General features: G+C 52.4%; 1 protein-coding gene across 6 annotated transcripts; it reads right to left on the bottom strand.

The window, feature by feature from the left end:
* Window positions 1–189: 189 nt before the first annotated feature.
* Window positions 190–18110, bottom strand: CCDC134 (coiled-coil domain containing 134). Of its 6 annotated transcripts, XR_014081581.1 has the most exons (9): window positions 17965–18110; window positions 16236–16354; window positions 15077–15198; window positions 14788–14872; window positions 12863–13044; window positions 12513–12584; window positions 3310–3514; window positions 1024–1218; window positions 190–263 (listed from the first exon to the last, which is right to left on the bottom strand). XR_014081581.1 is itself a non-coding variant. In XM_081587705.1 (7 exons), the coding sequence occupies exons 2-7, from the start codon at window positions 16336–16338 to the stop codon at window positions 3389–3391; spliced, it is 690 nt and encodes a 229-aa protein (XP_081443831.1). In that variant the 5' UTR covers window positions 16339–16354; window positions 17965–18110; the 3' UTR covers window positions 2335–3388. The 6 variants fall into 6 exon arrangements, 2 of the variants coding, with proteins under 2 accessions (XP_081443831.1, XP_081443832.1); XR_014081578.1 differs by having other exon boundaries at window positions 190–2758; XR_014081579.1 differs by having other exon boundaries at window positions 190–1218.
* Window positions 18111–19247: the final 1137 nt, after the last annotated feature.

Raw genomic sequence — 19247 nt, 5'->3', positions numbered from 1 at the left:
AAAACTTAAAATGGAGTTCACAGTTTGGGTGGAGGTTAGCCATATGGACATACGGATCCGCTTATGAACTCTGTAACTTTGGGCTGGTTAAATAACTTGTTTTTTTTCTTCTCATTTTTGTCATCTCTAAAAAACGAGGAGCACAGTGCCCCCTTGGAGTGGTGAAGATGAAGTGAGATCACTTGCACACTCATTTGATGGTATTTATTGAATATCTCTGTGGCACGCAAAGAGACAGTTGCTGCCCTCTGAGAGCTTCCAGTCTGTTGAAGAAAATAGACACTGATATTTAAGAGGAAACCTAAAATTCTGTGGTGACAACTGCATCTGGTGTAGCGAGGGGAACACACAATGCAAACAAAGGCCCTGAGGCAGGAGGAGCTGCTGCAAGCCAGCACATGGATAAGCCCTGACACACAATGCTCATACAAGGTAGCTACTGTATTGATAACTGAAAAATTACATGTAATCTGTGTGCACATGAAGGGCAAAAAGGATGGAAGGTCCAACAGTTGAGCGTCAGTTATGGTTATGGAGTGGTGAGATTAGGGTGAATCATACTTTCTTCTTGGCATTTCAGTGTTACTTAAAATTACTTTTTATAATCAACATGTATAGCAAAGTACCTTGTTGAGGGGGTGGGGGAGACACAAATGTTCTCTTCATTGTTTACATGCAGGAGAGTTGATATAGATGATACAAGTCTCACCGTGAAACAGAAAACCAAACCCTGCTGCCCTGCTCTGGCCAGGCACTGAGCTGGACAGTGCCACCTTCAACTCCACCATTCAGTGGCTCTTGCAGGGCTCCCACACCAGGGGGTAGCTGTCTGCTGGCACACCACACCACATACTTTCACTTTGGTTCAATGCCCTCTCATCCCAGAGCCTCAGTAAGCCACTGCAGACGGCTGCCTGAGCACCAGGTCAGGTAAGTGGGCATAGTGCCTCCCACTCTGCAGCTGTTCCCTCAGCTCCCAGCTGGACCTGCCCAGGGAGGAGAGCAGAGTGGTTCTGTTTGTACCTTTGAAGGTGTCAGAGGGAAAAACGTGGGCTCACTGGAGGATGGAGAGGAAGGCATCAACCGAGATGGAGACAAGTGAAGGTGTAGAAGGAAGAGTCCCAGAGGATAAAGGTGCTAAAATGGGGCAGAAGTGAAGACTGGTTAAGACCGGACCCCTCTCTCTCTGGCTGTGCATACAGTGGGTGCTCACCACATCTGTGGGATGAATGAAGAACCATTAGAGAAGGGCTCGTGTCACTGAGAAGCCAGGCCCCAACCTCAGAGAAGCAGTTTAGGTCTGGGCAGAGGGTTCAGGCATTGTCAAATTTATTACACCAAGGAAGCCACAGCACAGGGAAGGGGTGGCCCAGGGTCACTCAGCAAGTCTGATGGGCTAAGACCCTGGGTCTCCCTTGGGCTCTATTAGTAGTGGGATATTGGGGATAGCTGTGTGTCTCTCCCCTGGCGTGGCAAAAAGACAGAGCTAGAATTCCCCCCAGAGCCCCTCCCTTCTCTGCCTGGGAGGGGCATGACTGAAGGGCAGCTGCCTACTCAGGGCCTGAGTCCCTCTGCAGCTCCCCGCCCCCCTGGCCCTGGTCTCTGCTTACAGGCCTCCTGACACAGGGAGCTTGCTGTCTGGCACATCCATCCCCGGAGCAGCCCTTCTGCTACAAAGTACAGCCTCCTGCAGAGCTGCAGCCTGTCCCCCAACAGCACCCCCAACAGGCCCTGGGGCTCCCTGCACTGCCAGAGAGGACAAGTTGATTCTTCCCTGGGCCTGCCTGCTCAATGACTGTCCCTCAATACCTGAGGACAGAGATCAGACTGCTCCAAGACTGTCTTGGGCTAAACACCGTCCCAGGAAGGATACTTCTGGTCCCTTCCCAACACTGACCCCTCATCAAGGACGGTGCTGAGAAGGGAATAGGAGGCCAAAGCCAAGCCTCTGCTTTACTGCCCTGCCAGGGCCTGAGGCTCCTCCTGAGTAGGCAGAACATTCTCTAAGGTGGTCTCTACAGCTGAGGGCCCCTGACCCCCATGCCCAGGCCCCCCTCACCTGTTCCGTGGAGAGGCTCACGTCTCCCTGGGGCCCAAACCAGCCTCGGTCAGCCCAGAGGATTTGCTGGCTTTTATTTTCTCTGCCAATATCAATAACCTCAGATATGCAAATGACACCACCCTTATGGCAGAAAGTGAAGAAGAACTAAAGAGCCTCTTGATGAAGGTGAAAGAGGAGAGTGAAAAAGTTGGCTTAAAGCTCAACGTTCAGAAAACTAAGATCATAGCATCTGGTCCCATCACTTCATGGGAAATAGATGGGGAAACAGTGGAAACAATGTCAGACTTTATTTTTTGGGGCTCCAAAATCACTGCTGATGGTGATTGCAGCCATGAAATTAAAAGACACTTACTCCTTGGAAGGAAGGTTATGGCCAACCTAGATAGCATATTTAAAAGCAGAGACATTACTTTGCCAACAAAAGTACGTCTAGTCAAGGCTATGGTTTTTCCAGTGGTCATGTATGGATGTGAGAGTTGGACGGTGAAGAAAGCTGAGCACCGAAGAATTGATGCTTTTGAACTGTGGTGTTGGAGAAGACTCTTGAGAGTCCCTTGGACTGCAAGGAGATCCAATCAGTCCATCCTAAATGAGATCAATCCTGGGTGTTCATTGGAAGGTCTGATGTTGAAGCTGAAACTCCAGTACTTTGGGCACCTCATGCGAAGGGTTGACTCATTGGAAAAGACCCTAATGCTGGAGGAGAAGGGGACGACAGAGGATGAGATGGTTGGATGGCATCACCAACTCGATGGACATGGGTTTGGGTAGACTCCGGGAGTTGGTGATGGACAGAGAGGCCTGGCGTGCTGCAATTCATGGGGTCACAAAGAGTCGGACACGACTGAGCGACTGAACTGACTGGCATTTTCTCTGCAGGGGGCTGGGACCTGTGCCCGGCATCTCAGTGACACAACAGGGCCATCAGCAGGCATGACACCTCTGCACATGGCTCAGAGCCTAGTTCTGCCACCTACCCATAAGGAGCGGCCACCAACCGGCCAGTGGTCCTAACCCACCGTGGTGGTGGGGGAGTCCAGCCCAGGATCCCTCCTGCTTTCCCCAGCATCTCCACAGGGTTAGGTCTGCAGCACAGCGCCCTCTGGAAGCTCCCTTGGCACCCCTCCGGGGACGTCCCTGGGAGGAAGTCCAGCCCTCTGTGGCCCAGTCCCTTCAGCGGGGGCTCGGAGCCAGCCCCAGGGGGCCAAGCAGACTCTGGCCTCCTCTCTGAAGGCGCCAGCGCTCACCATCAGTCACCCTTTTGCACTCTCCTTTTCCTCCCTACTGGTTGCCTCCTGGTCCTGTGAGCCCTGGGCCGCTCCAGGGCTATAACTCAGACTGTGATCTTGAGATCCGAGGGCCTTTTCGGATCTCTTTCCGCTTTTCTTCTTTCTTCCGGCGTTTCTCCTCTTCCCTCAGGGCCTTCTGGAAAGGGTCAGTGCTGGAGATGAACTGAGGGGAAAAGCAGAGAGGTCTGTTAGGTCGGCTGGCAGCAAAGAGTGTGCTCTGAGCTAGGCTGCTGTGGGCTGTGGGTATAGGAAGGTCACTGAGACACAGGCCCTGGCCTCGGGGGAAGCCCACAGACATGGAGCTAGTAAATGGGCTTGGGGAAAACTGCTGAGTGGGTCTCAAAAGATCAAGCAGGAGCTTGCCAAGCCAACAGGGCGAGGAAAGAGGACATTCCAAGCAGAGGGACAGGTGCCGAACCTGCACAGCGCATTTGAGAAACAAGCGACAGACTGCACTCAGGGTAAAGGGGGCTGAGTGCCCAACACCCACCACGGGCCCCCAGAGCCTTGAGTGGGAGGGGGCAGTCAGCGAGAGTATGACAACCGGGGTCCTACTGCTTGCAGACAAGCTGCAAGGTGTAGGCAAGGGAGTATATATAGGAAACAGCTGGATCAGAGGTTAAACTGCTCGACCCGGAAAGAGATGGAAGAAGATGACAGTGATGCCCAGGCTTGTGGCTTCCCTAGTGGGTGTAGGGTGGTACCCAGTGAGAAGACAGGAACACGGGGCGTGCTGGGCGGGAGGAGGATGGGACTTTGGCCAGGGCAACCCCCAGGCCCTCAGCTCTTCCTCCCCGACTCTCCGGACCGGTTCATCTGAACCCAGGGCTCCTGTCGCACCTCTACAGTCCGTCACCCCTCAGATTTGCATCTCCCTATCTAAATGCCTGTCTGACACCTCCACACGTGTGCACATGTGCCCCGAACTCAGCATGGCTCCATCTCCCCAAAACCCAGTCCCCTTCCAGAGTCTGTGTCCTCATGAACAGCAGAGTCCCACATCCCAGTCAGCAAGTAGGGCAGAGACCAAGCATCGCCCCCGCCCGCCCCCACGCCCCCACCAGCCACAGGTCCAAACCCCTCACAGTTTGTTGCCCAGGTCTGGCCCATTTTAACCCCTAAATCTCAAACCCATCTCTTCTGTCTCACCTATCATATCGCTAACTCCATTGCCACCCCACACCTCTGCCCGATAAACCTCGGCACTCCCCAGGGTCTCTCCACACCCACTTTGGTCCCTTTGAAGCCATTCTCCTCGCTGCAGTCAGATATTTTCAAAATGTAAATCGGACTCCTGCTGAAACCCTTCCTTGACTCTCCACACAGCTCTATCTGCAGGCCCACCCTGCCCACCCCTCCTCCCCCCTCCTTCTGGCACCTGGGTTCCTTTGTTGCCACTTCCAGGCCTCTGCACATGCTGCGGCCCAGGCTCAGAACAAACGCTCTTCCCGGCCCCCACCCTCTTTGCCACAGTAGCTCCAGCTCAGCGGCCCCCATCCCTGGGGTGACTCCCGCCCTCACTCTCCTGGCTAGGGCTGTCTCCTCTGGTTCCTTCTCAGTGCTTCCCTCCTGCGACCACCTGCCTCTGTGACACCTGCTTCATGCCTGTTGCCCCCACTGGATCACACTCTCCCCAAGGACAAGCGGATAGTGTGGGGTGCTGCTCACTGTGACACAAGCCCACAGTGCAGTCTGATGGGCCGACAGGCAGCGCTTAGTATGTATTTTTTTAAACGAATGAATGAATCATGTTAGAGTATGAAATACAGTAATATCTACAACTCAGGTAACTCTGTTGGGAAATATGCCCATTTTACTTGTTCGTACGGTAAATCTGATGTTTGGTCAAGGCAAACGTTAAAAACAAACTAGGAGCTCCACCTTGTGGAGTAATCCACCTACTGTGTTAGACTGAACCCCGAGTCTGGAAGATGGGGTGAAGTCAGAGAAGTGCAGCCCAGAGAGGGTAAACGATCTGCACAGGTCACACAGCTAATCCCAGGTGGGACTAGACCCCAAGCCTCCCAAGCTCCCTGCCCCGCGCTTCCCCAGTCACACTGCCTCTTATCCCTACCAGTTACTTCGGATCCTCCTGGGAAGCAAGGAGGAGCCAGGAGACCCCTCGGGCCACAGAGGACCCCATCCTCTGGCTCTGGCTGGGGAAGGAAGGACCAGTCAAGAGATCCTGGCCCCTCCAGCCCCAGCAGGTTGAGTCAGCAGAGAAACAACGCCTAGTCCTTTCCTGGCTCTCCTCCCTGCCGGGCCTGGCTAATGCCTACTTTAAATTTGGATGCTGACCTCCAGCGGGCCCTCCCTGCTGCCTGGCAACCCAGGATGTTGCCCTGGTCCACTCCCTGTCCTGCTCTTCTAGACAGACCTTCTCCTTGAGCCTCCATCTCTCCTCCCCTTCTCACTCGCAGATCGTGACCTCGCTTCCTGTTTCACAGAGAATGGAGACGCCAAGAAGACAGCTTCCATGAGTCCCTGCCACCAAACCCATGGACCCACACTGCTGTGCCCACGCTGCTCTTCCAGACGAGGCCACCCCTCCCCCAGGCACCAGCTCGCCTCTCTCTCCCTCCTCACATCCTCAGGGATGAGGCTCCAGCAACTCTTCTACCCCTGCACCGGGGGTTCTTCCCACCCCTGCCATGGGTGGGTCCCCTCAACATGCAAACGTGGTGTGGTCTCTCCCATCCGACTAAGATTTCCCCTGGAATCCACACCCTCCTCCAGCTAGTCTCCCGTTGGGTCTGCTCCCCTTGAAAACATATCTCTTTACAATAGGCAACAAGGATATACTGCACAGTACAGGGAATTACAGCCTCTATCTTGTAATAGCTTTTAATGGAGTAGAACCTGTAAAAATACTGAATCATTATGCTGCACACCTGAAACTAATATAAAAAAAAAAAAGAGTAACTTTTCAAAGGGGTCGCCTGTATTTGACGGAACAAGTCTACTTCCTTTCATCTCATTCTCTTGAAACTCAGTCTTTTATCCCCACCACTTGACCAAAAGAGCTTTTACCCAGCTCTCTGAGGGCCGGTCTCCAAGCTGCTAAGTCCGGCGGCCGATTCTCAGCCCCACCTTCCTGCAGCGTCCACTTCCTCCAGCAGCGTCAGATGGCACGTCCACTCCCTCCTTCCTGTCACACGGCCTCAGGGAACCGACTCCCTCTTGGGTCTGCTACTACTACACTGACTGATCCCTCTTGGGGTGCTCTGCGAGCTCCTCCTCACTCTCCCATCTCTAACTGCAGGCACATCCCAGGCCTTGGTCCTCAGACCCGTCCCCCTGCCCCCTGGAGTGATGGGACACGGTCTGTCATCCGCAGGACTCTCACATTTGTAGCTCTAGCTTTAATAAGCTGTCCCCTGAAATCTAGTCCTCCTCCTTGACATCAGTCAAGTCAAAATCAGTTACCTCCTCGACATCTTCATTCAGATGCCCGTTAGGTCCAGAAACAAGGCGTTGATCCCCGATCCAGCTCTCAACCTGGTCCCACCAGTTTGCCCATCTGGTGGAAAATGACAGCCCCATTCTTCCACACTCAGGCCCAAAACTGTCAAGTCATCCTTAATGCCTCTCTTTCACTCCGTATTTGCTTCCTTAGTAAATTTTACTGGCTCTACTTTCCAAACAACCAAAATCTCACCATTCCCACCAGACCCACTGTTGTCACCCTGGTTCAAGCCACTGTTAACTCCAAATGGACCAACTGTTAACTCCAATGGACTGTTAACTCCAAATGGACCAGCACAGCAGTCTTCTCACCAGGATGTCTCCACTCTGGTCCTCACAGTATTTGCCATGCGGCTGCCAGGCTGACCCCTTAAAGGGCTAAGTCAGAGCCTCTCGCCCTGCTCCTCTGTGTCTCGGGGTAAATGCCAAAGCCCTGGAGAAGACCTGCAGGATCTTGTGATCTGGCCTACGCCTCTGACCTCCCCTTCTCATGCTCCCGCCCTTCCAAATACGCTTCCAACTCAGAGCCTTTGCACTCGCTGCCCCTCCAGCCTGGAATGTTCTTCCCCCAGAGACAGGGCTGGCTCACTCGCTGCTTTCAGGTCTTTGCAGTTAGAACCTTCTGTGTCCAAGTCACGTGAAATAGCAACGGCATCCTCACCTTATCCCTGGAATTCCTTAACCACGTGCCTCTGCCTTTTCCTCCATCGCCCTTGTCACCACCTACCATGTATTTTTTATTGACTGTCTGTCTCCTCCAACCAGAATGCCTTTCCCAGGTGGGCAGAGCTGGAGAGCTTCTCTGGCGGCTGGGATTCAGCAGATGCTCACTAAACATTGAATGAAGGCATGCGCTCTGCCTCTGAGCCTTTGTGCAAGCCAGTACAAGACCTCCCTGGGAAGGTCTTCCCTGAGCTGGTCCACCCGGCAACTCTTACTTATCCCAGAGCCTTGGCCAGCTGCTTCCACCGGTTTCCTCTCATGGGTCCCATGGCTCATGACGCTTCCCTCTTCCACTGGTACAGTGATCACGCTCAACTGGGACTGGGCTCCTCTGCTACCTTCCCCAGCAGTCTGTGAGCATCTGAACAGCAGGGAGAGGGCCAGCTCCCTCTGGACGGGGACAGTGGCCAGCCCAAAGCCTGATACAAGCTGGCTCTAGGGATGAGAACATAAGTAGGGGGCCCTCCCAGAACACCCACTGGTATGGAGGCAATGCATGGGGGCTGCTGAGCAAACCTGGGCTGTTGCTGGCCTCCGCAAGTGGATACCTCAAAGAAACTGCTAGGATATATTGTAAAATAATAAGCCTCCAATTAAAATTTTAAAAAAAGAAACTGCCAGGATAGGCCCTGGGCCCCAGAGAACTTGATGGGGCTCTCCTATCTCACCTCGCCCACCCTGTCCAGCCCCCAGGGGCCCAGGAGGCCAGGACTGAACCCAGCATGGACTTCATGGATAGGAATTCTGGTCCTCCAGCCCATCCACCCTGCACCGGGCTGGGAGCCAGGCGGGACTGGGGTATTTGGGGTGGGGGCAGGGGCTGGCTTCCCAGGAGCCCTACAATGCAGGTTCTGTGAGGGGCCGGTGCCATGCAACAGAGCACAGATGACCTTTAAAAAAAAGGTCATCTCTGAACCTTGCTGGCGGAAGAGTCTACACTGGATACTGAAAAGTGAGTAAAATCTTGGGACCGTCCCCAGCCAATGAGAAGGGAAGTGTGTTGCTTCTGTACGGCTATATCCAAGCAGAGCACATTATGATGACGCTAAATCACACCTCTCTGGAGCCTGTTCTCTCTGAGGCCCACCTCCTGTGGGAGAGGCATTCATTCCATGATCTGCAGGGCAAGGAGAGCCAGCGTCACAGCAGGAAAACATCTCCATGAGAGCCCGTGCTGGGAAAGGCAGCCTGCCATGGCCTGGAGCTTGCCTGTGTGTCCTTGCTGGGCACACCAAGAATCAGCCCTGCTGCTCTTGTCCAGGCTATTTATCAGCGTTGTGGTGGCAGCAAGCCACTGCACAGGGTGTGTCATCTTGATTTCACTTGAAGGGGAGGCAGCTATGCTAGTGTGAAAAACCGTATCGCCCACTCCGTCACCTGAAGCAAAACCACTAGTTCAACAGGGCCCTCAAGTCAGAGGCTCCTCTACTCAGCAACTCCACTGACTGTTCACCTGAATGAAGCGCTAATGGTGCTCTTAACCAAGCTGGCCTGACTGCTCTCCTTTGGAGGGCTTGAGTTTAAGGCCGGCCCTTGGCTGGCATCTCGGAACCTGGCCCTTGGCTAGTGTCTGGGAACCAGGATTCTGGGAGGGATTTCCATCACCCTGACTGATAAGAGTGGTGCCCTGCACCTAAACTGTACAAAAGTATAGTTTATGCTACAAACACATGCTTCCCTTCTGGAGTCTGGCATTTTGGTATGTGTTAGGCAGAGGGTGCCTACGTGACCAGTCCCTGGTAAAAACTCTGGGTGCTGCGTCTTTAACAGGCTCTCCTAATAAGACGACTTCTCACACATGCTTTCATAACCTGTTGCCGGGGGAATAAAGTGTGCCCCGTGTGACTCCACTGGGAGAGACATGTTGAAGCTTGTGTCCAGGTTCCCTTAGATTTCACCCCAGGAGCCTTTTACCTTTTTCACTGCTATTTTATTGTGGATCCTTGCACTGTAATAAATCAGAGCCCTGAAGACAACGACACACGAGGAGTGTTAACCAGTGACTCACAGGACTCAGTCCTCCCAGCAAATCACCAACCTGGGGGTGATTTCTATGGGCAGCAGCAGCCATCCAGCCCCAGGGATGATGCTGGGAGACCAACTGTCATAAAGTCCAATAAGACAACAATCTGAATTAAAAGCCGTGACTCTTGCCTAGATGGTATTTCTAGTGACCAGGCATGCTGTATTCTTACTGACTGTTGTCAGCATCCTAGCCATCTGGTCTGGTAGATGAGCAGGCTGCAAACTGGCAGGTCACACACAGCCATCCCTCTTGGGGGCCATGAACTGTGAAAACAAACTGTGGCTGACAATGGGACAGTCTGGGTCACTCATTTAGATGCCCATAGCCAATTCTCTGATGAGACTGACCAGAATCAAACTGCTGATTGAGCCGACACTGCCTGGTTGACTGGCACTGCCACCCATACGTGTCACTGTACTAGATAGGGCAGTACACCCACCACCACGGACTGACATAAAGCAGAGGACTCTGAATCTCTGGTTCAACCACCTAGAGACCCTGGATGGAACAGTATGGCCCAAGATTATGAGAATAATGATCACTTGGGGGACTTCCCCAGCAATCCAGTGGTTCAGACTCCACACTTCCACTGCAGGGGGCATGGGTTCAATCCCTGATCAGGGAACTAAGATATCGCATGCTACATGGCACGCCCCCCTCCCCCACAAAAATAATAATGACCACTTGGCTAAGTACACTCCTTGCCAAGTCCCCTGGTAGTGGTCCATGTGGGCCAAGATGGGAGATAGGTGTCTGTGAAAATTCTGCAAAAAATGCCATTGTCCCACTCACTTCTAACCCTTTCAGACAAAAAGTCTAGGTGAAATTAGGGAATAACTAGAGAAAAGTGAAATTATAGGTCCTGGGATGTGACATGTTGATTTTGCAGCAATATTCTAGGGAGGGAGTGCCTTAGACCCCAGGAGGCATATGGAACAATTAATCCTCTTTGTCCCTTACAGCCAGCACTGCCGCCTGGCCAAACAATCCTAGGGTCCGTGCAAGCCAAGTGGCAGCTGCAGTTGAGTCAGACCAACTGTACAGTGTGTCATTCTCAACCACGTGACAGGAAAATTCACATAGACGAGGTCACTGCTGAACTATTTGGCTCTGCCTGCTGCCATCAAAGGCAGCTCCCGGAGTAACCCTGAGCAGACACACAGACCAGTACAACCTTGCTTCAATCCAACCTTGTTTCGAATCCTTCTGCCTGTCCTGATCCCTGATCAACCTTGGGTTATACCACATAGGGCAACTGAGGCAACTGAGCAACTCCATGGTAACACTGCCCTCATTGTTTAGCTCAGTCAAACAATGCAATGGTGACCCAAATCAAGTGGGAGACAGTGGACCATGGAATGCCTCTTCAATGCAGATGAATCTTTGGCTTTGGGTCTACCTACCGGTCCCAGTATTGTGCTTCCCCGATGGCTCAGTGGTAAAGAATCTGCCCGCAATGCAGGAGACTCAGGAGATGCAGGTTCAATCCCTGGGTTGGGAAGATCCCCTGAAGAAGGAAATGGCAACCCACTCCAGTATTCCTGCCTGGAAAATCCTATGCTCAGAGGAGCCTGGTGTGCTACAGTCCATGCAGTTGCAAAGAGCTGGACACTACTGAGCAACTGAACACACACACAAACTGGCCCCGGTAGCCACTAGCAATGACACTGAAGATCAGCAGCTCAGTCTAAACTCTTGTGTCGGTGGTAAGAGATAATAGATTGGTCTCAGACGACATCCTGATTTTCTAAGATAAGATCTACTGATCCCCCAGGACTTATCAGAGCCGGTTGAGTTCAGGACCCTGGAGCATATGGTTAAGATCAACACTGCAGGTGGCCTCATCTTGCTAGTTACAGTCCTACTGACAGCAGTCTGAGATGAACTAAACAAATGTGGTCCCAGTCTCTACTGATCAGATTATCTATGGAATAAGGCATTTGTAGAAATGTGAGTTAAGCCAAGACACACAGGGCTGATGGATGGACTGCATGTGTGTGGTGGTGGTGGTGGGGGGGGAGTGTGCGGAATCCTCTCTATGGCCCTGAGCATCCCTGCACATTCTTGATGGGTACACCTGATCCCTCTGTACCTGGGCCATTTCTCAGGTCGTGTTTACAGAAAGCAACCTTGAAGGACGAGGTGATGTCTGTCTACAAAGACCAGGTTTGCTTCTGTTCACTATAAAGGTGGTGGATTTCCCAAGCTTGGTGTTCCTCAACTTGATGCAAACCCACTGGCATGTGTCTGGACCCCCCTGTTTCACCTCTCTCCCCAAACCAAGACTTGGGAAATAAGGGAAACTCGCATGACCAAGTCAACAGCAACTGGTTTCGCTGTAATGAACTCTGATGTCTCTAACCTGTCAGCATCCATGAAACAGCAGCAAAATGCTAGATCTTCAGTGGTACCCCCCAATGCCTGGGGAGAGCTTGTCATTTGCGGAGGCCAGTGCTTCAGCCCTTCCTGCCCGACCACTCTGACCTCACCCTCCCCTCTGCTGTCTGTCCTATTCCCCTTGAGGCCTCCAGCCCTCAGAGCCCACTTCAGCTCTAGGATGAGAACATGTGCAGAAATGTGGGACAGAAAGCTGGCTGGGTGCTCAGAGGCTCAAGGGCAGAGAAGCAGGGCCTGACCTCCCATGGCTTCCCTACCATTCACCTGGCATGAACAGTCCTACTGTGCACTGGGATGGACGTGTTCATAGTCCCTGACTGCCCCTCACAGCTGAGGTTCACCCTGAATGGACAGAGAGGCAGCTGAGGCTAAGACAGGGCCAGCAGCTTGCCCAAAGGTACCAGTGAGTGAGAGGTAGGTTACACCCAGACCCAGGCACTTCCAGCTCCAGGTCCAACACTCCATTCTAGGTGCTACAGACCCTGCTGGCCCTGGCCTCCAGGGCCCAGCAGACGCAGTGCAGGCATGGCCACAGGCCCCAGCAGCTCACCTCTGTGCGGTCTACTTTAAATGGGTTCTGGAAGTCAGAGTGTTTCTCGCTGATCCCCAGCTCCTGGGCCATCTGTGGATGAGGAAAAGCTAGTCATCCTCTGCCTTCTCCCGCATCTTACTCACACGCAGGCCACTCCCTCCAAGGCTGGGACAGACATGGGCCAGGTGATGACCCCCAGGCACCGAGGTCAGCACAGAACCCCTTGAAATGGCACCTCAAGGTGGCCCGAGGCTTATCACAGAAAATGCAACCAAGGGTTGACATTCAGGCCCCACTGAAGGCAGATGGGGTGGCTCATGGTGCAACCACATAGAGGGTTCCCGGATCTCCTCCACTCCAGTCCTTACCAGGCCGAGGATGGGCGAGTGGGGGCCCTCGTCAAAGACGCCCGACTGATTGCAGAAGCTGATGCCCCAGCGGATGAGGAGGTTCCAGTTGGAGTTGTGGTCAAAGTAGTGGTGCACGATCCTTGGGAAGCGCAGCACCACGTTGCCAAAGAAGGCCGTGTTCTCCACCACTTGGGAGAAAGCTGGTGAGAGGACCCTGATGAGCGGCCAGCAGAGATGGCCCTCTGCAGCCTCCTGTCCAGCCCTACACACCCTCCAGAGGACAGCTCCAAGCCCACTAACCAGAGAAGGGAACAGTGCCTGCTGCACACAGGCTGCTGAACACACGTGCAGTGCGTACTAAGGGATTTATGTCACCGAATCATCAAAACCACCTTCAGAGGGAGATGTGGTTGTAATTACCATTTCACACATGGGAAACTGAAGCTGATAGCTAGTGAGCAGCAAACCTGGGCTGCAAACCCAGGTCTGTCTGACTCCAAAGGACATGCTTCTTCCCCCGTACCTCGCAGCTCAGAAGACTCGTTTGCCGTGGGGACCAGAAAGGGGTGCCATTGTACAGACGGAGGCGTATGCATCTCATGAGGCTTTGTTGGGCCTAACCTCCCCAACTTGGTACCATAATGTCCAGAGCTGGGTCCTGGTGTTAACTAGTGTCTGTGAGGGATGAGTTGTTAGGATGGCCAGGGAACACATCAGGGCTTGTTTTCTTTTTAGTATATGTCCAATTTTATTTTACATGCTTAAGTTCTTATTTTGAAATAATTTTAGACTTACATAATACACCACAAAATTCCTTCACTCGGCTTCCTCTAATGTTATCATCCTTACATAACCATTGCACAAACCATCGAAGCCAGGAAATTAACATCAATACTATTAGCTAATCCGTAGACCTTACTTGATTTTTGTCAGTTTTTCTACCAATATCTTTTAGTCAACTGATCAGTTTGAGTTTAGTGTCCATTACGGTGGCAGGTTCCCCTGACCCAGGATAGCATGAAGAATACTAACTATACACCCAGCCCCGGTTAGGGGGGGGCCTGTTTGAGTGACCCCCATAGATAAGGCCCACGTCCTCACCGGCACTGGCCAGACCACACAGAGAGATAAGGGGACTCCTCTAAAGATATGCCAGGCTGGGTCTGAGACATGTGGGGCAGGGACCTCTGGGCTTCAGAACAATCCTGAATTGCAAAGAACACAGGAATTCACTAGGTTTATAGGTAAGAGCCAGGCAAACCACCTGTCCTCTTTCACCTGGAAACTGGAGGTGATGGTGCCTTCCTCAGTTACAGTGGAGATTAGAGATGTTATCTGCCCAGCATTCAATATGTAAAGGCTACTTCTGTCCTGTCTCAGACAGTGTGACCTAACATACTTTACTGTTAGAATGTAACCAGTTAATGGGGAGAAATTACCACTGAAGAGAAATTCCTAGAAGAAGAGATAAAGGGATATTCTTTTATTTATGTTGGTCCCACCTTGTCTCCAAAAGGATTTAAGGAGGTTGAGGCTTTTAGAACAGCAGTAAAGAGTGCTGGTAACTGCTCCCATGTACCAGTCACTTCAATAGACCTCATTTTTTTTTCTTCTGTAAATGGGAACAACCCTTGCCATCTCTATCAGAAGGGTCAGGGTGGTGAAGGCAAGGATTGCGGGACTGGAAGTGGGCAAAGGCTCCTCCCTGATTCCCCTTCCCCAAGCACAGGACAGCACTACATAATGTATGTGTGTCAGGGACAGAAATTGGCTCTGAAACAAGCCCAGAAACACTCGGAGAATCTTATACTGAGTGCCCAACTACCCAAGAGACTCCTTGAAGGTGCTGCAAAAGGGCACTTCCAGAGAGGAAAAGAAGAGTGACAAGAACAAGAGGGAAGGAGCATCTGGAGAAGATCAAGGTTGTGGAGGGAAGACCATACCATCCTTCAGTTTCTCGTCCTGGGGGAAGGGCCCATCTGGGAGCACACCTGCAGCAGTGAGCACTGTCCGAGAGTCCTCCAGCACCTGAGGGAAGCCCGCCTGGGCTGAGTGCTTTGCCAAGGTCTTCCCAGACCAGCCCCAGCCCTGTTTACTGAAGCCCTACTTCAAATCTTCTGTGCATTTGCTTCCCCTTCACTGAACACCATCCCCGTGAGGAATTCCTACTCATCCATCAGTGCCCAGATCAAAGACCAGGACTGCCATGAGCTGCCCCCTGCCTGCGTGCACCTTAAAGAGCCCCTTGAGCATGACATCCAGGATTTTGTACTGTTGGTGGACATCGTTCAGCTGTGCTAGGTTTTTCAGTGCCAGCAGCTGCTCCCTCCGCTTCACCTCAAACATCTTCTTGTCTGAGCACCATTAAGTTAAGGAGCTGGCACCAATTCTCCTGCCTGGATAATCCAGTGGCCCTGATCCAGAGGGCCCATTCCTGGCCAGCAAGTCTCTGCAAGGGGCATAGATGTGCATGGCTGGGACTTCCCAGGGAATGAATAAGCTGTCTGAGAAGCATATGAATCCTGCAACATATCATTATTTCACAGAGGATTCCACACCCAACGGCCTGAATACAACCCTCAGGACCTGGCTGCTGCCCTCCCCTCCCCTCCCTGTGGTCTTTCCACCATCTCCCACAACCCTTCACTGTTCCCAGAACTTCTGCTCCTCTGCTCACACTGTACACTCTGCCTGGGGTGCCCTCCCACCCTTCTCTATGAGTTTCTACTCTTTTTTTTTTTTTTTTACCATAAGACTGTTTATTTCACAAGTGATTTTTAATTCTGTAGCCACAGTTTTACATGACCACATCTTGTTATACTTTTTAAACTTTAGATACAGAGTTTGTTAGAAGGTAAAAGGGAAAGACACATTCTTTCTGCTGAACATATATCCCATCTAATTTGCTGCTGCTACTGCTGCTAAGTCACTTCAGTCGTGTCCGACTCTGTGCGACCCCAGAGACAGCCGCCCACCAGGCTTCCCCGTCCCTGGGATTCTCCAGGCAAGAGTATTGGAGTGGGTTGCCATTTCCTTCTCCAGAGTTTCTACTCTTTCAAAACCCAGTTTTTGAGTAGGTAGCCCAATATGCCAGGATTGGTCTCCGCCCACGTTCTCACACAGAAAGTGCTAGGTACATGTAAAATCCCCAGGGTCCTCATGGTCCTGAAATATATGCCTTGCCTTCTCAATCTGTTAGTGGAAACTGAGGCTCAGAAGAGAGCTGACTTGATCAATATCTGGTTAGAGCACATTACTTTTTCTCCCCTATTTCTATTGGCTGGGGTGGGGGGCGGGTCCTGCTCTACCCTGGAATCCCCCAAGCAACTGTGGATATAGAGAGACCTCATTTATAGACCCCCTCTAAAATACCTCCAACCCCAAAGGATACAGATCTCCAGGCTCGGGTCCAGGGAGGTCCTCAGGGTGTCTGTGACTCCTGTTCCAGACAATAGCAGGACAGAGAGGGAGGTCAGGAACTGAAGAAGGTCCATATCCAAGACTCTGGAGCTAAGAGAGTAACCCAGTGAAAGAAGGTGAGACCCAGAGCTTGGTGTTATATAAAACAGAAAGTGAACTGAAAAGCCACTTCCCCTGACATGACACAGCCTCCAAATACCAAGAACCCAGCTTTCAGAATCCCTGAAGCCCCAATCCCTAGCCCAGGGCCAGGGACCAAGAGACACACGGTGAAACCATGGGATGATGGGAGGGAGGAAGATAAATGTCAGCACAGCAGGGATGCTCAGAGAACAGGTCTGGAACCCTGTGCTGGAGCCCTGGCTCTGCCTGACTCCGAGACCTACAGAAGGCAAACTGCTCAGCCTCTCTGAGCTTCCTCTTCCTCACTGCAAAATCAGGATAAGGAGGTCATCTCCCTGTTGCAGAGACAGAGACCTGGGTGAGACACTGTGCCTGAGGAAGGAGGGTCAACATCATTCCCCATTAGTTCCCCCACCCTGGCCTTCCAGGAGGCCCAGGCAGTCAAAAACGTGAAACTTGTAGGGTTTCCTGCTTTTCCTGACTTCTGTCATCAGAAAGGAAGAAGGGGTGTGGGGTGGGAAGGAAGGCGAGGCAGTCTTGGAGCAAGACGGCTGCTACTCTCCTAAGAACCACAGGCACCACAAGCGAAACCTGTTCTATCTGGGCAACATTCCCCAACTATTCACTGAGTAACTTTCATGTTCCTTGAATGTTCTGGAGCCAGGAATACAGCAGGAACAACATTCCCTGCACAATGGTATTTTTATCTCTAGTAGGGTTAAGAGACAACCAACAAAGTTGTAAAACAAGCACAGAAGGATGAGAGGGAGTCAGCAAAGTGTGATATTAAAAACAGCAGTCAGAGGAGGCCTCTACTCAGATGACAGCGGCCCGATTTTACCAACGTGGAGATGAATGCACAGAAAAATGAGGTGACTGCCCAAATCACTCATAGATCACTCATAGATTTTCCAGTTAAACTAAGAGTCTTAATGAACAGGCTATCTCAGAGCTGGCCACTGTTCTACCGGGACACCTGCCCCAGGGGGGAGATGATGCTGTTACTGACAATGACCTCTCACAGAGGTCAACCAGAGAACCAACTCTGTCTCGTGCAGATCAGACAACTGAAGCCTAGAGAATGTGAAGAAATAGTTCAAGCTCACCCATAGCCCTACCTTCCACCGTCATACTCCAGACTCAAGGGAACCAAACCCTGGTTAAGACGAAACTTGGGAGTCGGGAAATACCAGGTGGCCGGTAATGACTGAAGCGGGGAAGAGGTGGGAAATGAAAGCCGAAAACGCGGACTGCATGGGGGCAGATCCTGCTGTCTGTTACTGCCACTTATCCCCCTTTCAATCCCGCTCTCTGCCCCACGAATCCCCAGAGCTCTTCCCGGCTGGGCATGCGACTCCGAATCCATTCGGTAGAGGTGACTTGGTGGTGGGTTCTGAGCGGGCCACTCGGGCTTGCAGACAAGGGATGCCACCCGTGCCTTTAGCGCTCCGAGAGGAGAAAGTCTTTCCAATGAGGTCCGCGAATCCCACATCCCACCCCCTGCAGCCAGTTCTGGGCCCTCGGTCCCTCGCCCCGCCCAAAGGGGTCTGCTTGCCCACGGCCCTCGCCCTACCTACCGGGCCAGGCGGGCGTGGGGGCAGGAGTCAGACAGCAACCGACCGACTCGAGGGTCTGCTGGCAACCAGCAGAGCCGTGGATCCTCATAGAGTGCCCGCGAGTAGCTGCACAGGGACCGCCGATTACTGCCCCCGCCCACCGTGTCACTCCTGACCAATGAGCGCAGGCCGCGACGGTCGCTCCTTGACCTCACTTCCGGCCCCGCCCAGTAGGCTCAGGCATCCGCCCGGCTTGAGGTCCCTGGGATTCCGGTCCCGCCTACCTTGCCGGTCCGCTCGCGCACTTGTTGCGTGTTAAGGTCGGTGTGGAAGAAATAGCCTGAAAGGGCGCATCAGCACACTGACGCCGTGACCCCTGCCCGACGGTCTTCCTAGCACCCTCCCTGAAACTGTTTTGTCAACTGAGTGTTTTTCAAACTGCACTTGTCAAAATCAGTTTAGTGGGTCGTGACTAACCCCTTTTTGTAAGTAATGTGCAATGCAGAGCTGGGACATCCCCTGCTCGCCGCTTCGATCCACAAAATTCTAAACCAAGCTCGTTGGGTTCTTCCCTGGTCTATGGTTTTGTATAACATCAGTATAGACAGCGGAGAAGGCAATGGCACCCCACTCCAGTACTCTTGCCTGGAAAATCCCATGGACGGAGGAGCCTGGTGGGCTGCAGTCCATGGGGTCGCTAAGAGTCGGACACGACTGAGCGACTTCACTTTCACTTTTCACTTTCATGCATTGGAGAAGGAAATGGCAACCCACTCCAGTGTTCTTGCCCGGAGAATCCCAGGGATGGGGGAGCTGGTGGGCTGCCGTCTGTGGGGTCGCACAGACTCGGACACCACTGAAGCGACTCAGCAGCAGCAGCAGCAGCAGCAGCAGTATAGGCAGACCCGAGGAGGGCTCCAAAACCGTGTACAACCCCGTATCCTTGTCTTTTGAAGTAAAATGCTGACTCGAGCGTTAATGATTGGGAAAGGTGAAGATGTAGAAACAAAGAATAGCTGTTGGACTAGGGAACCGGTAACAGTTGAGACTATAATTCTGCCACATAGCAGAATCACCCAACTCCCAGTTCCCTGGAAGATATAAAGGTCTGACACACACTCCTAAATTGTTTTTATAGGAAGCAGACCACCCCACCCAATGAAAACTGCTGCCCACAAGAACCATAGGCCCTAGACTAGCTGAAACCGGAAAATTGATGATACTTGAAACTTCATCTTGATGTCAACCAATCTGAGAACGGTCCATGAGCTGATCGTGCCCTGCCCCTTGAAGACTATAAAATT

Source organism: Giraffa tippelskirchi, chromosome 4, assembly GCF_054371585.1.
Source record: "Giraffa tippelskirchi isolate mGirTip1 chromosome 4, T2T-mGirTip1v1.2.pri, whole genome shotgun sequence".
NCBI classification, from domain to species: Eukaryota; Metazoa; Chordata; class Mammalia; order Artiodactyla; family Giraffidae; genus Giraffa; species Giraffa tippelskirchi.
Note: the sequence above shows the minus strand (reverse complement) of the source record. Positions and strands in the feature narration are given on the sequence as shown.